Source organism: Oryzias latipes, chromosome 2, assembly GCF_053564925.1.
Source record: "Oryzias latipes strain Hd-rR chromosome 2, Olatipes_Hd-rR_3.1".
NCBI classification, from domain to species: domain Eukaryota; kingdom Metazoa; phylum Chordata; class Actinopteri; order Beloniformes; family Adrianichthyidae; genus Oryzias; species Oryzias latipes.
This window is the reverse complement of record NC_136238.1, coordinates 30,417,921-30,435,195: the sequence shown is the minus strand read 5'-3', so window position 1 is coordinate 30,435,195 and position 17,275 is coordinate 30,417,921. Positions and strand designations below refer to the sequence as shown.

Here is a 17,275-nt window from a genome sequence, read left to right as displayed (position 1 = left end):
TTTCCACCATGAGACGGTGATAAGACCACATATGGATGTTGGAAAGATAAACTTTTTTACTTTGATCTAACTTAATTATTTGCTTCAGTTAAGATAAATCATTTTTTTTGTTAGGTCACCTTAAAAATAAAACGTAGTTTTCAGACAATTATTTTCCTTTCGTTCAAATTAATTCAATTAAGTAGGTGTAACTTTGATGCTGCCGTTAGATCTGCACCGCAAGGGATTGTGGGATATCATTCCCTTTGCCTGTCTGGACGGATTTGGGTTTAAGTGTGGGTATTTTTACAAAATGTGTTTAGTTGTATAGCTGTTTTACTGTGTTTCACCGTGTTTTGCCGAGCTATTTTGTCCTAGTATGCTTACGTCTTTGCACCATGAGTAAGAGTAAAGGAGAGGATGATTAGTTTATATAGCACCCCTTACCAAACGTAGATCTTATGATAGAGATGCATTGTTTTGTAATGAGTTTTTGCACTCCGTGTATTTTTATCCGTCCTTTTTATTGTTATAAAAATGAGCATATCTGCCGGCTCAAACTTAGACATATGAAAGTTCAAGAAATATAAGTAATTAAGATGGAAAAAAGATTGATGGAGTAATGTGACATTTAGTTAGATAAATACATAAATTTGAGTTGTATAAACAATTATTGAGTTTGAATAAATTTAACTAAATTATTTAAATGATTTTTCAGCCGTGTTACTTTTTTGATGGACTTATAATTTTTATCCGCCGTAATTAAAATCTCCGACTCCGTCTCACTTCCGTCTCAAGTGTAGCGCTTTCTTTTTTTTCTCCACGCGTTTCCATGGTGACTCCAGAAATCGGCAATCTATTGAGAATGTCTTTATGTACCGTGCGTTAACCCAGGGTTACCAAGTCGAGCGTAATTACGCCAACTCATATCCGGTCTTATGGAATCGACATACCGAGAGTAAGCAAGTTCAGGCGGATTTCAGCCAGAGTTCAGGGTTAAAGTCAGGCTAGTTTAAACATGCTTCCTGGAATACCCCCCTGAACATTGGAATGAGACACAGTGTGATGACGTCACAACAGCTCTCAAAAAGTTTCCTCGATACCTTTTTTTCTATTTTGATTTTCTTTTTCTTTATTATATCCAGAATTAAAACTGTTTAAAAATATTAAAAGCCTTTTGAACCATAATGAGGTTCAGTTAAGCAGTTTATACGTTTCTTTTAAAAAAAAGATCTGTACGTGACCCGGAAGTAAACAGCACAAGGCGCTAGCAGCTTTAGCTTGTTAGCAGGCTAGCAGCGTTAGCTTGTGTTGAGAGGTCGGTGGTGTTTTGTTGGGACGTTTGTGAGGTTTTTGGACAGAAAGGACGATACGTGGTTCGTGTGGGAACTCTCAGCATTTTCCAAAGTGTCGTAAATGAGTGAAGAAGTGTTGAACGGAAAGACAACGTGGATTGCTGTGATTGTGAGACTAGCAGATGATCGATCGGAGCTGCAGTGAAGAGGACGGCGGTGTTTGTGGGAGTTGGAGCTGAAGATCGGAGCAGGAACCATGTCTTCAGAACCTCAGGAAGGTTCTGTCAGAGAACAACTTTCTGCTGCTGAAGGAACCATCGTCCAGAACGAGGAGGAGCTCTGTCGTCAGCGCAGACTGCTGGATAGCAGCTGGAACCCGCAGCTTCAACTACACATAGTTGGTACGTGACCAAAAATTCAACATTGGATTGATGTCACTGCAACGGGCTTAAAGATTTCCCAATGGGGTAAAGACATTTCAGATAAAGTGATTTTATTTTACTTGATCACTAATTTTATATTCCTGAAAAGCAAAGCAATAATATAACCAGAATCAATGATAAGAGAGTTGTAGTTTAGTGTCAGAACTTTCTCATTACTGTCCGATCCAAGAAAGGGAGGTATCATTGCAGAAATAGCCAAAAGAAATACAAGAACTGGAGTTGATATCAAATAAATTTTTGTTTCCTTATTATCAAATAATAATTAATTAAAGCATAATAAAAATGGTCCAGTTTAATTTAAAGTTACTCAGTTGCTGTGAAGCAGAGTAATTAAACTATGATATATTCAGCATGACATGATAATGTTTATAGAATGATTTAGCATAAAGAACACAATTCAAAGCAGACAAAACTGACTGTAGAGAAAAAATAAGTATAAAAATCCAGGTGGCAGACCACATTTTCTTAAAAAAAAAAAAGTTAAAGCACATGAAAGATCGCTGCATTGGCTCCCTGTGCAATTCAGAATTGATTTTAAAGTTCTTTTATTGGTTTACAAATGTTTTTATGGTCTCGGGCCTTCATATTTATCTGACATGATTTTAAAGTATGAGCCCTCGTGGACCCTGAGGTCCTCTGATACAGGTCTTTTGGTTATTCCAAAAGTTAGAACAAAGACATACGACGAGGCCTCATTCAGTTTTTACGGACCTCGCCTGTGGAACAGCCTCCCAGAGAGCCTCAGGGCCGCAGAGACTGTTCATGTTTTTAAAGGAAGGCTTAAGACCTACCTTTTTAATTTAGCTTTTAGTTGAATTTTAGGATTTTAAATTTTTTATTTTTTTTTTATTATTATTATTATTTTAATTTATTATTATTTTTTTTTAAATATTTTAATTATTTATTTATCTTCCTTTTAACTAGTTTTATATGTGTATGTAAATACATTTATTTATTTATTCTATTAATTTTTAAGTCGCTCTTACTATTTCATATGCCTATTAAGGTTTATGTTAGGGCTGCACGATATGAGGAAAACTCGCGATATGCAATATTGGTGATTAATATTGCGATAACAATAAAATTCGCGGTATATAAAGTAGGGTTGTGCCGATGGACGATATCATAGTCCATCGTGATGAGTGACTGACATCCCGATGGAGAGACCACAATCGTGATGCCACGCCCCCGCCACGTTGCGCGTCGACACCATAAGCCGCGGTTACATGTACAAAATATCTTGATGGGATCAATGGTCGGATTAGAATCCAACCGTGTAGATGGGCCCAGAAAAATGTTTTTAGAATATAAAAACGTTCACTAAGGTCACACTTTCGGTCGGAATAAATCCTTCGCACATGCGCAGTTTGAAAACTGGAAAAGGAATACAACTTCCGCCGAGCTGCTTTTTTTCCAAACTTTATTGAATGTAAGAATTCAATACAAAACGATAACAGCGCAGAGCGGCTATATATATATTGACATGTCAGCTCGGTAAAATACGAGATGATCTTCTAAACGTGCTTTCAATAATGTTACGGTTATTATGAAACACCTGTTCGCTCATCATTTGAATTTTAATCCGTGTGGTCAGTGCTTTTTCTGAACGGAGCCAGGATTAGCAGTATGCTAACACGGGCTAACAACATTAGCTTTGGGTGGCCCTGCATCCTGTGAATAACATCAGCCTTTATGTCGCACGGTTTGTCTTGTCATCATGTTTTTAAATTTTATTGTATTTTATGCACAGCACTTTGAGTGACATATGTTGTTGAAAAAGTGCTATATAAATAAAGGTTGATTTGATAGTGAAAAAAATGTCTAGGAAGTCGTTCAAAATGTTAAACTAAAAGGTAAAAATACAATGAAAATGATTTTTTTTTAGAATTAATAAAACAATAATAAATTAGTTATTTATAAATACATTCTGAAAGAATTTCATCAAGCAACATCTGCGATTGTATGTTTGTGGACATTGGTTGCAGCCAATCAGCTTACCGAAATCGGTCACATGACCTCATGTCTCAGAATTCACTGCTCCATGTTAGTTCAGAGAATTGGATCTTTCAAAATGAAACAAGATTGGCTTTAAATCATAACATCAACAACAAATTATGATATGAATCGAGTTGTTAAAACGAATCGTTACAGCCCGATGAATAACAATCTTTGCGATTTTCACTGAAAAAAAAGGGCAGGAAATACTAGGACTTGCTTGATGAAACTGGGCGTGTGGTTACAGTCTAAAGGCCCGTACACACTGGGACGAATATTCGCCAGCGTTTTTCGCCACGTTTTTTGTGTTCACAACAGGGCGATTTTCGCTGACGATGAGCCGAGTGAACGTGCAATTTCATTCCCTGACGTTAGATGGCGCTTAATGTAAAACAGATATACTCCTGTACAGAAGGTGGCGCTGCGCAACTTTACGCTTCTTAAATTTGCTTTTCACTCAGAAGAAGAGAGCCAGTATTTACACGCTTGTCAGAATCATACAAAGAAAACATGAAGATTTCAAGCACCAGTAGCTCCAACTGGTGCTTGGTTCAGGGATATTTTAGAATGTCCGTCATTATTTCTTCGTGGCTGTGTAGACGTTACTTGGCGTCTATCTTCTTCGCTGGTATGTGTGCTCAGAAAGGCAGTTTGATGTTTGAGCGCCCCCAAGTTGTGTTTTACTGTAACTCCAGGAGCTCCAGACACGTGTGCAAAAGCGCCATTCTCATTGGTCGTATAGTTTTCAACGCGGCGCGTCAAACCAATAAAAACGAACCCGAGGCGTTTTTTAACAAGTGACACTTTGACGCGTGGTGTTTTTTCGCGTCGGTGCCCTTTGTTTAGGTCACGAGGCGTTAAACGTCTGCGAATATCGCAGGCGAAATTCGTCCCGGTGGGTACGTGCCTTAAGTTTTAAGCAGCAGCAAACATTTGACATAGGAGGAAGATTCAGTCAAATAAAGTTGTCAACCTGGAGATGTTTCTGGTTTGAGGAAACTTGTAAAAGGGAGACTAATGGTAAATTAGGCATCTGGTAAGAAACTTTAGCACAGACAGTGTTCCTCTGTTAAAATAAATATTCAATAAATCAGGATTTATGTAAAAACAAAGTATGAATAATCCTTTTGTTCTGAAAGTTGATGTGAGACTTGGTTGAGTGTTGTAGTACTCTTCTAAGAGAAAAAAATCTGGAATGTTGCTATTATTGAATTTTTACAAATGAGAAACAACTTTTACAAATCAAGTTTCATTCACCAAATCTTCGTCATCTGCAAAAAAAATGACAACAACCTACAAATCTTTTAATTTTAGGCTAAATTTCTTGTAGAAGCACTTTAATGTGAAAAATATTTTTTCCGAAACTAGAAGCTTAAAATGATCAGACCGGTCCAAAGACATGTACAAAAGTAATCGGAATAAACGCCTGATCGGAATAAAATGTGTGATGTAAATGGACCGTTCGTAATACTTTGCACCGATCAGACTCGTTTAGATCAAAATATCTTTCCGATCAAGATAGGTGGGTTATGCCTATTGTTGATTCGATAGTGATGCATATAAACAGTTCATTCCAATCGTGGGTCTCATGGTTTTACGTCATGCACAGATGGTGTTTCTCTCCAGGAGGCAGTGCCTAACAGTGTCTGTGGCAGTAACACGGCATCAAAATGGTAGTAACAGGGCTGTTAAGGAAAAACATACTGGTAGGCCTGGGCGAAAAATCGATTGAATGAATTAATTTGAATTTTTTTGTTACGGCCGATTTAAAAAATTACTAAATGGAGTTTTTGTGTAATTGCGCATTTTTTGCTCCCCAGAGCTTCCGTAGCGTTAGTTTCTCACGGCAGTATGGCAAGAAGCGACAAACAACAACATCATAGCACACTTGAAACAGCAAGCAACAGCATGGCTACCGGTGAGAGTGGGAAGTTTGTTCCCAAGAAAGGAATAAAATTATCGGTTGTCTGGAACTGGTATGAGTCTACTGCCACAGACGTGGAGGTTGACACACATACACGTACTGATTCTACAAAACTTATATAGTTAGTTCATTAGTTAGATGGTTAGTAGCTAGTTTTTAATGTAAAACATCAATGTAAACAGAAGGCTTCAAATCGCGGAGATTAGCCTTGCCCACCGCAACCCGAGTAATTGATTTAACGGGAGAAAATTTAAAATGACTATGAAAAAAATACAAAGTACAGTCGGACAAATAGTGACTCAGGTGTATTTCACTGCTCTTCAGACTGAGCCGCTGCATCCTGACTCCGCTCTGCAGTGTTTTCTTCTTTTGAATTCCGCGGTTCAGGTGTGTTTGTTCAGGAGAAGAACATAGTGATTAGCAGTTGTTGTCGCGCTTTTTTTCTATGGGTTTTAGAGAAACTCCAAATTGCAAGATGATTTGCACATACGTAATGTTAATTTGGCATGCTGTTTTACGTAAGTGTACATATTAAACTGCAACGTTTTTGACGCACAGGTAGAGAATAAGCGGAGTGACTTTTTAGCCAATCAGAATGCAGAACACAATGCACAATGCAAATCTGTGAATTAGCGAAACCATGAAAAGTAAACCGCATTATATTGAGGGATCACTCTACCTTATTACGGTCTCAAAGTGCTTTCTTGATAAAATAAAATTTGATTTTAGCCAACTGCCTTAACTGAAAGAAGCTGGATCTCACCACTGAACTGATCTGCTCATTTAAATTAAAACCAAAATGTCGCAAACCTGCGCTTCACTGCAAAAAAACACCATCTTAATTCAAGAAAAAAGTACTTGTTTTTAGTAGAAATTGACTAGAAATAAGTCAAATTATCTGTCCATGCAGCTAGTAAATTTTACTTAACAAGATGTCTTGATTTAAGTAAAAATATCTAAGCCATAGTAAATCGGTTAAATCTTGATATTAGGCAAAAACACTTATTTTAAGCAGTAATTTAAGACAAAAAAAACTAGAAACTAGGATATAGGAGCTTGATTAAAATTTATTGCCTACTAAAATTCAGAAAATACATCTTGAAACAATCTGTTTCAAAAGATATTTTTTCTTGTTTCAATACTAAAAAGAATGAAAACAAATTCACTTTTCGATTCTTTTATTCAACTTACAAACTGAGATTTGTGATACAAATTTACCCAAAGGCACTAGGAATACAACTATTTCTTTAACAACACAATTAGAATACTATTCTAAAGAACAGACATAAACATTGAACTGCAAAAGCAGTTTATCTTCCAACAAATCCTTTACTTTAATGCTCTTTCATGTGGTGGTGATGTCCCACTTGTGAATTGTATCCTGAAGGATCTCTGTCTGAATGACAGAAGGGTGGCCACTCATTTTGTGTAGGTCAGATGTCGTGTGTAATAATATGCCATTTAGAAAATCAGACCCCCGTGAAGCTTTTCTTTTTCAAACGTCACTGGCATCAAACCAATAGCAACGATTCATCTGCTGCCATCGAACACCAAGACTGGACTTGACAGGCCTCTCTCTTCTGGGTGAAGGATTTTCTGTTGACTATAAAGCAGACAAAAACCGTTTTTACTTTACTTTAATATCTTCAATGTAGTAATTTCTTTATGTATCTGCTTAGGGCAAAAATAAAAATTTACCTCCTGAACATGAAGTAAAGCTTCACTAGCACACCCCAGTTTCTTTGATGGAGGTGCCACTGGGGGAAAGAGAATGGGAAGAGCCTTCACCAGAGCAAAGTTGGCTTCCAATGAAACACAATAAATTGAATTTTACTTCTTGAAGAAGAAACACATAGAACCTAGTGTTTTCTGAGAAGCATTCACGCATCTAACTACATGTATCAAAAGGCATAAACTTACTTTTATCCCTGTTGATTGGTGGCTTTATTGCTTTCTTTCGTACTCTGTAAAATGACGCTGGCGCAGCAATCCTCCCATCACATTCTGACTTCCTCAATTAATTCATCATAGTGGGGAGCAAGGACTCCCCACTATGACTATGCATTTCTCTAGGCACCTGCAATGACAAACCAAGTGATGAAAAATATGTATACATTTAAAATTTTACTTTATACTTTTTACATTATACTTACATGATGCAGTTCTCTGGATAAACATCCACGATGGATGAAGCTCTGGTATCTCCTCTTATGGCTCCACAATCAATGTAACCTCGTTTGGCCTGAAACTCCAGATCAAAAAACTGTTAAGATCAGCTTGGGCTTCTACTTTTTGTACATTTCCTGCAGAGTTTTGTAATGCCTAGCTTGTACTTGCATACTACCCTTATTCACTAGAAGTGATCAAAAATTGTGTTTTAATTTCTGCCAACAATAGTAACTCTTAAACTTAAAAATGTTAAAGTCACAATTTTAATAACAGCAAGTTTTCATTCTAACTTTAAGATCATCAAGCATACATGACAAACAGTCTTTCAAACTGGCCGATTTGGGTGGGAAACTGCCCAATCTAGCAACCCTGGCATAAAACTGAGTTACAGTTGAGCAGTATTGGGCTAGCAATAACTCAAGTTAGCTTACTACAATAGCATACTTCTTAACACTGAAATACATTTTTACTAAACAAAAAATTAATTTAACATATTTAAACAGAACCAAAATCTCATTAATTGTATTTTAAAGTATATTTATGATGTATACAGGATACTTACAAAAAAGTGACGGAGTAGCTAAAATAGTGCTAGCGCAAGCTAGCTAGTTGCTCCGTTAGCCTGCTTCTCAAGATGTTTAAACCCACTTTATAATCTTTACCAGCTGCGTGGAGCGTAATGGTGATTTATTCTATGTCATATAATTTAATATAGCTTACCTCCTTTTATCTTGTCCGCCGAATATTATATTCCTAATTGTTTTTCCTGTTCGTCCTCGTCATGTTCTGGATCATCAGATGTACGTCGCAAATGTGACAAGATGGCGCTGGGTCGGTCACAATATGAAAATACTCAAAGGGTATCCCAAAAATAAAATAAATAGAATTAATTTTTTTGTGTTACACTTCCTTATGCCATCATTATGAAAATAAATAAGTTATAAAACAGCACATAACGTGTTGGCTCTACTAGTTTATCTTAAGCAAGTCTTCTGAACATATTAATCCCCCTTCATTTGGTCACAATGGACTTTTCCATTTTTGCTTGTGCCCGCCGGAATGTTCCATTGAAAAATTACGACAAAACATGAAAAATACATATTTTAAAAGATCAACTATTCTACGTAAACCTTGGTTGATATAACAAATAACTTATTTGATTAAGGAAGATAATCATTGTCTGATTTGTACAATCTTTCGATTCAAAATAGATCTTTGCACAAAATATTGAGTTGGTATTGCCCAAACCAAGCGCGGTAGAATTATGATTGCATCATCTGTGGATTGCAAAGTACTGTTTATAATTTAAATTTAAATCAGATAACCATGCTGTTAGAGTGAAGTGGCTTGTTCTCAATATTAACAAATATGTATGTGAAAGGTCAATAATTATCATTTCTGCAAATAAAACAATACTTACTTTTGGACCTACACAAAAGATTTTGTGGTAACAATGGATTGTTGACAAGACAGACAACATTGTATTGAAGCCAGGTTTATGAAACACTGTTTTAACAGTGACCTTCTTGCTTATGAACTAGCTATACCTAATCTTGCTTACGTTTATAAATGCTGAAAACAAGCTTGGTTATCATATCATTTCAAAATCAGTGTCAACAAATATAATGTTGATGACGATATTGCAGTAAAAAACAAAAATACTTATCTATTGTTTATCCTATAAATATTGGATGAGCTATTGAACATCAGTATTCAAGTACATTTTTGGATATCAGATAATATGGTTACATCTAAAATAAACTTAAGACCTTAACCTGTGCTTAAATCAGGCCTGCAGTATTTTTTCTTGTTTTGCATGGAAAATGATTAATTTCTAAATTTACAAACTGATCAAGAAAGGTAATGCATATTTTTGTCTTAAAACAAGTTTAATAAACTTAAATTAGGACGTTTTCCTGTCCTTAAATCAGGCTTGCAGTGTTTTTTTTCTTGTTTTGCATGTAAAATGACTACTTTCTAGATTTACAAACTGATCAAGACAGGTAATGCATATTTTTCTTAAAACAAGTTTAATAATCTTACACATGCTGCTGTTTTTATCTAAAATTAAGATCAATAAGATTTTACAGCTAGTTTTAAGATTAATAATCTTAGGTAGATTGACAAAATTTGCAGTGTTGAAACATGACCAAGCATAGGTTGCCCTGACAGTTGTAATACAACTGCTCATGTAATTCACCAGGAAAAGCAAACATTATTTTATTATCTCTGTAATGACTAATATGTCATGTGAGGGAGGCTCGAGAGACGGTAGGACCCAGACGCAGAGGCGGGAGGCAAACGGTTTCAGGGCAAGATGTTTTAGTGCAAACAAAAGCGCTGCCGAGCAGGATGACAAAACTAAACAAAAACTTACTGTGGCGTGGCGAGGGACAAGAAACTTGGACGCTAAGACACGAAGACATTAACAACATGAGCAGAAGTTAATGGACCAGCACAAGAGGAAGGCAGAGACAAGACTTATATACAGACAGTGCAGACAAGACACAGGTGAACATAATCAGGGCAGATGGAGACCAAAGGAAGTACAACTCAAGACATGACAAGACAGGAACCCTTTCAAAATAAAACAGGGAACAGAACCAAACAAGACAGAACAAGAACTAAAGCAAAAACCAAGACAAAACAAACTCAAACCATGACATAATAATTAGATTGGTAATGAATTCATCTTCAAAACAGTGGCATCTACAAGTTACAAACGTGAATTGAGTAGAAGTCTCACACACATCAAGCCACATTGGTACTTACTTTTGATATTTGTTGGCCTTTGAATAGTACACTTTCTTCTAGTAGGATTTTTTAACGGAGGCTGGGAAAATTTGATGTAGAAGTCATCCATGTTTCTCACGAAGAACCTTTTTAGCTCTCACAAAGAACTGTATTAGCGTGTAAACAAGTTTCTAATGAAGAACTGTATTGGCATGTAAACAAATTTACTACTAATAACTTTATTAGCTCCCACGGGGAGCTTTTCACCAGGAACTGTATTGTTGTGTAAACAATTGTACCGTAATTTGTCCAGACCAATCACTATCTTACATGTCATTAGTCCAGACCAATTGCTATCTTACATGTCATCAGACCAACGCATAGCCTATGAAATTGAGTGACATCATCATTAGTCGCAGGCCCCTGAGCATTTGTAGGCACCTCCACCGGTACTGAAACAAGTTACATCAACATAAATCAACATAAATGGATTTGGTTTTTAAACTAGAGTTTTAAATTATGCATAGTCTGACTGAGACTATTCAAATTTTTATTGGTGCTTACCAATATACAAAGTCCACAAAACATATAAAAGGGCTTCTTCTTTCGTTTTTTGCAGTCCTCCCACAGCATTGGATGAATGAAGAGAAGGATTTCTGCAACCACCAAAGGAACTTCAGAGTGGAACGGGAGGAACCAGAACTTCCACAAATTGAACAGGGGGTACCAGAGCCATCACAGATTAAAGAGGAGCCAGATGAGCTCTTCATCAATCAGGATGAAGAGCAGCTTGATCTGAAGCAAGAGACTGATACCTTGATGGAGATTCCTACTTATGAAGAAAATGAAAAAAGTGAAGCAGATCCAAACAATCAGCAGAGCTTTAATGTAACTGATAGTCGGGATAAAGAAGGAAACCAACATGAAGAATCAATATCAACTACAGATGGAGAGACCGACCCACAGAACAGAGATCAGAGGAAGAGAAGAGGCAGAGGGCATGTCCAAAATGTGGACAGTTCTCACATGTCGGAGGGTCAGTGTGACTCTGATGTTAGAAAAAGTCTCAAGAAGGCAACTTTGGTTAAGATACAGAAACAATCTCCAAAAGACAAGAAACTTCCCATTTTTAAGTCTGGTGAAAGCTCAAAAATAATTGGTAAGCTCTCTGACGTGGGAACTAGGCCTGATGAAATATTTTATATCTGTAAAGAATGTGGTAAAAACTTTTGTAACATATCTCTGTTCAGAATTCACATCAGAATCCATACAGAAGATAAGCGATTTTCTTGCAAAGAATGTGATAAAAGTTTTAGTCGTATGTATAATTTTCAAAGACACATGAGAACTCACACAGGAGAGAAGCCCTTTTCTTGTAAAGAATGTGATAAATGTCTTACTGACGCATCTAGTCTCAAAACGCACATGAGAATTCATACAGGAGAGAAGCCTTTTACTTGTACAGAATGTGATAAAAGTTTTTGTCATGTATCTAGCCTCCAAGCACACATAAGAACTCATACAGGAGAGAGGTTGTTTGCTTGTAAAGAATGTGATACAAGTTTTCGTCATTTATCTAATCTCAAAAGACACATGAGAATTCATACAGGGGAGAATCCTTTTGCTTGTAAAGAATGTGGTACACGTTTTAGTGATGTGTCTAATTTTAAAACGCACATGAGAATTCACACAGGAGAAAAGCCTTTTTCTTGTAAAGAGTGTGATACAAGTTTTAATCAAATATCTCATCTCAAAACACACATGAGAACTCACACAGGAGAAAAGCCTTTTTCTTGTAAAGAATGTGATGCAAGTTTTAGTCGTATATGTAATTTTCAAAGACACATGAGAATTCATACAGGTGAAAAGCCCTTTTCTTGTAAAGAATGTGATAAATGTTTTAGTGATTTATCTACTCTCAAAACCCACATGAGAACTCATACAGGAGAGAAGCCATTTCCTTGTATAGAATGTGATAAAAGTTTTCGTCATGGATCTAGCCTCCAAGCACACATGAGAACTCATACAGGAGGTACGCCTTTTGCCTGTAAAGAATGTAAAAAAAAAAGTAATAAATAAGACCAGCATAACAAATTCCCACTCTGATACTGATACAAAATACACACAACAAAACAATGAAGTCCCACTTTGATAGAAAATAATACACAATACTCAGAACAAACAAAACTGGATACGGCCACGGCCATAACATCTGAGGCCGACCTCTTTGCACCACAGCTGAAGATTTCATTTACAGGGGGAAAAGTTTTGTGTCTCAGGTAATACGAATATTTTAAAATACATTTTTAATGTTTAAAACTCTTGAGGTCAAACCCCAATGTTCCAATGAACTCCACAGTTATCTACGCTTTCATTACAAGTACACAGATCCACAGGATTATGGCATCCACATTGATCCAGTAACATCATCACAAGTGAGTGTAGAATGTGTAGAAATTAAGTTTTCTAAAGACTTTGATTGTTGAAGCATGATATTCTAACTTTCTAGGACTGTTTTTTTTTAGGTTTTCTACTTCTCAAGCCACAATTATCTAAAGGTAAAAAACTAAAGAATCAATACATTTCAAACTATGTTTAAAGATACTAGTCAATTAATTTTACTGTTGACAAAATATCTAAACCTTTTTCACAAAATGAATTATTTTAGATGTACCTGCAAATAGAAATAAATTGTTTTGATTTATTAGTGCTACATCTTGAATGGATTCACTATGGTTGTAGCTTTTGCTAAGACGATGTACATTATGTGTGTGTTACCACGTGTTGGAATAATTGTACATAAATTATGTCATATTTACCGTATTTTCACAACCATAGGGCACACTGGGTTATAGGGCACTGTCTCAGTTATGGGTGATTTTTCAGTATTTGATACATACAAAAGGCGCACCGGGTGTTAAGGCACAGGCACGTTAAAACATACCGGTAAAACATGCATGCTAATGTTGAACCTTTTTGTGATGACAATCTCTCTGCGGGGGAGACCATTTGAATTCTTTTTTCTTTTCTTTACTTGTTCTGTCCAACAACTGAGTAAACAGATTAGAGCTGAAGGCTTTCTGCGTTGGACAGGTTTTACTATCACAAAAGGAAGTTCTATATCTTCGAAAACCAGAGTGTAAATTTGTATAAACCCCTTTTTGTTTTTTATTATTTTTTTATTAATTTGTTACATTTAGTGTGTGTGGGTAGGGAGAGAGGAAGAATATGGGAGGGGGGGGATAAAAGGAAGAAAGGTGGAGAGAATGGGGGGTATAAGCACTGATTTGAATAAGTTATTATTTTAAGCTGTGTAACAATGATACCAGATCTGCTGTAAAGACAAATATGTTTCTACTGTCAGAAGCTAAACAAAGAAGAGACTCAGTGTTTTCCAGCAGCTTCAACAGTTTGTCAGAGCTTCATCCTGCAGAAACATCAGCAGAAGAGAAGCAGCAGCCATGAAGGGACTGAGGACAGACGGACATCCAGCCAGAATCCAAGCAGTACCTTCATCCTGATGAAGCTCCGCCCTCTGACCTTGATCAGTCAGTAGATTCTTTAATACAAACATTTGGATCCAATATTAGAAGAACAAGTATTTATCTTCCTGTTTGTCTTTCATCAAAATAACTGAATTTTGACTGAAAGTCATTTTTCAACTCCAGAGACTCCCACAGTGAGACACCTGCTGGCTGTTCTTTGTAACTGCATCTGCAGCTTCTAGAAACGTCTTTGTTTCTGTTTTCATCTTTTCAAACAGTTTGTTTTCTTCACATGAAGCCTAAAGAAATGTCCTCAGAATGATGGAAACAGTTTTTCTGCAGCTTGAAGCTGTTCTGGAAGATTTTCTTCTTTAGTGCAGAGAAATCTCTCATTTGATGAGACGGAGGAACTGCAGCAACGTTTCCTGGAAAACCTCCACATTTCATTGAAACCATGTTGGAACTTTGTCCATGAGGTCACATGGTCTGGAAGAAGCCCCAGTTCCAGCTGACAGAAGTCTGGTTCTGATCCATCAGATCTCACTAGCAACGGACCCAAACCTTCACGTGTTGCAGCAACAGTTTCCATGTTTGGGAGGATCTTCTGAAGAACAGCTCAGTTCCAGATCACATCATGATGTTTGATGTTTTCTTCATTCCAGGAAATCATCTGTGTCTCCTTTGATCTGTGCTGAGTGCTGAGATTGAATGTGTCCATCAAGGTCTTTGAAAGCATCATTTTATCCTCCTCCTCCTTCTTCTTGAGGGTCTCTGTGAGTGAGGAGATCTCCCCCAAAAGGGAGGACTGTTCTTGCTGCCGTTCACTGCTGCCGTTCTCCTTCCAGGTTCTTGTGGTTCTCCATCAGAGCTGGTCTCCATGTGACTGTTGCCTCCCTCTGTGGTGTCAGTCAGGAGGAGGGAGGGAGGAGTCTTTGTCCTTGGATTGGGAGCAGATCAGCTTGGAGTCCAGAGGACTCCTTCAGCTGTTGGGCTGAGACAGCTTCCATCTCTCTCTCTCTCTCTCTGTCTCTCTGTCTCTCTCTCTCTCTGTCTCTCTGTCTCTCTCTCTCTCTCTCTCTCTCTCTCTCTTTCTCTCTCTCTCTCTCTCTCTCTCTCTAAATGGAAATGGTTGCTACCTCAGCTGTCTTACAGAGGACGTGTCCTGATTGCAAACAACCTGGTGGCCTCAATACTATGGTACAAACTGCTGGTTCTTTCCCCTCCTAAAGATCTACTCACCACACGAGAAGCTTCCCTGTTTCTGCCGCTAGCAGAAGGGGGGCAGGGATTAATTGACGTCACATCCAGACTGATGGCTTTCAGACTGCGGACTGCCCAGCGGCTGCTGTATCACAGCGGCATGCGATGGCTCGACACTGCCAGAATCCTCCTAAGAAGAGCCGGAGGCCTTGGCTATGACAAGCAGCTCTTCCTTGTGACCAGAGGGCATCTAGATTTAAGTGGTATCACTCCTTTCTATAGTTCAGTTCTTGACACCTGGAGAGCTCTAAGGTTTATCCGTGCTCAGGATGCCACTCCTGGACTGTGGATACTCGAAGAACCCTTGTTCTTTAATACCCTCATTGACTCTCATCTTTTGACTTCGTTCTCAGTTAGATCAGCATTGAGAAATGCTGGTTGTGTGAAGCTGGGTCACTTGCTCTTACCCTTGGAAGCCATGAGACAACGGGTTGGTCTACGTCCCAGGCTCCTAGCTAAAGTGGTGGATGACGTCATGAAATCTGTTCCTGCCCAGTGGAAACATTTTCTTCAACTACCCAATGAAAGCTGGACTGGTACTTCTCAATATTCTTTTCCGCCCTTGACCGTCTCCCCAAATGTTGAGGATTGGACAGAAGATGAGGATAAACTGCTTGCCTTCGGTAATGCAGGACATGGGGAGTTTGAGACCATGGCAAAGAAGACACTCTACACCACATGCGTGAAAGTACGGCATCTGCAGTCGTTGAAAGACATGGATGCCTCCAAGTGGACCAATGTTTTTGGAACAGGGCACACTCCAAAAGGACGCTGGCGGTCCCTGTTCAAGTTGCCTGTTGAAAAACGCGCAGCTGATCTCCAGTGGAGAATTGTACACGGTGCAATAGCTACGAACAGATACAAAGCACACTTTGTACCAACTCAATCAGACAAATGTGATTTTTGTGGGACATCTGAAACTCTGGCACATTTGGCAATAGAGTGTAACAGGCTAAGGCGTATGTTTACAGTTTTGGAGGACTGGTGTCTCAGGCTCGGGGAGGTGTTCTCTTTCCCATTGTTCATTTTGGCCCCAAATATACAGCCCGAAGGAAACATGTACACACCATACTCAATTTTATTTTTGCAACAGCTAAACTCGGAATCTGGCAAACAAGGAAAAACCGGTTACTCTCTGTTGGTTGTGTGGATGTTACCTTTATGTTTTTTTCTCTTCTGAAAAGTCGTGTGAATGTTGAATATCCTTACTTTAAGTTGATCGACGACCTTCAAAAGTTTAAAAATACGTGGGCTCTGGAGGGAGTTCTCTGTACTATCGGGGAGGATGATAACATAGTGTTCAAATTCTAACGAAATGAAATGAAATGGTTCTATCTCTTATCTTTCTTTTAACGTACAGTGTGTCTTTAATTTAATGTGATTATTAAAGTTTTTGTAAAAATCAAATCTCTCTCTCTCTCTCTCTCTCCCCCCCCCCCCCACGTCTGCTGGGTGTCTTTTTGCTGCAGCTGAGCGCTGCAGGAGTGTTGACTTGGTCTCAGCCACAGACTGCTGACATGTTAGCTGATGTTTCAGCTGAGTCAGCTCTTCTTTCCAAGCTGATGTTTCCTGCAGAGATTCCTGCAGGAGTTCCTCCTGCTCCTTCTTTCCCAGAGTTCCTGCAACCAGACGGAGTCTTTGTGCTTTGGAGCTGCTTCTCTTGGATGAAGCGCTTGGTTAGCTCACTTTGATCTCTTTCATGTGGGACTTTGTCTTGAAGCGGATCAAACTGAAGGTGGGACTCCCAAAGCAAACGTTCTGGGATGTTTGCTTCAGCTCTGTGCTTCTGTTCTCTGGTTGCTTCTTTGCTTTGGTTGCAGAGACCTGGAGCTCTCTCTCTCCATGCAGATCAGCAGCTTCTTTGGAGGCAGAGGCAGCTGTGTGGGAAGTCTCTGCAGGTCCAGAATCTTCTGATGGATCAGCAGCTGCTGCAGGTTCCTCTGGGTGGAAACACATTTCTGCCAAACAGAACATCTGTTTGTCTTTGTTTGG

General features: G+C 38.2%; 2 protein-coding genes across 2 annotated transcripts in view; both read left to right on the top strand.

The window, feature by feature from the left end:
• LOC144986810 (uncharacterized) overlaps positions 1 to 17,275 on the top strand; it is a 508,483-nt gene that overhangs the window by 40,605 nt on the left and 450,603 nt on the right. The gene's annotated exons all lie outside the window — the stretch shown is intronic.
• Positions 793 to 17,275, top strand: part of LOC144987228 (uncharacterized) — a 431,641-nt gene continuing 415,158 nt past the window's right edge. The window contains exon 1 of the mRNA XM_078936377.1: positions 793 to 1,675. Coding sequence (XP_078792503.1) covers positions 1,531 to 1,675 — 145 coding nt within the window. The 5' untranslated portion in view covers positions 793 to 1,530. The remainder of the gene's footprint in view (positions 1,676 to 17,275) is intronic.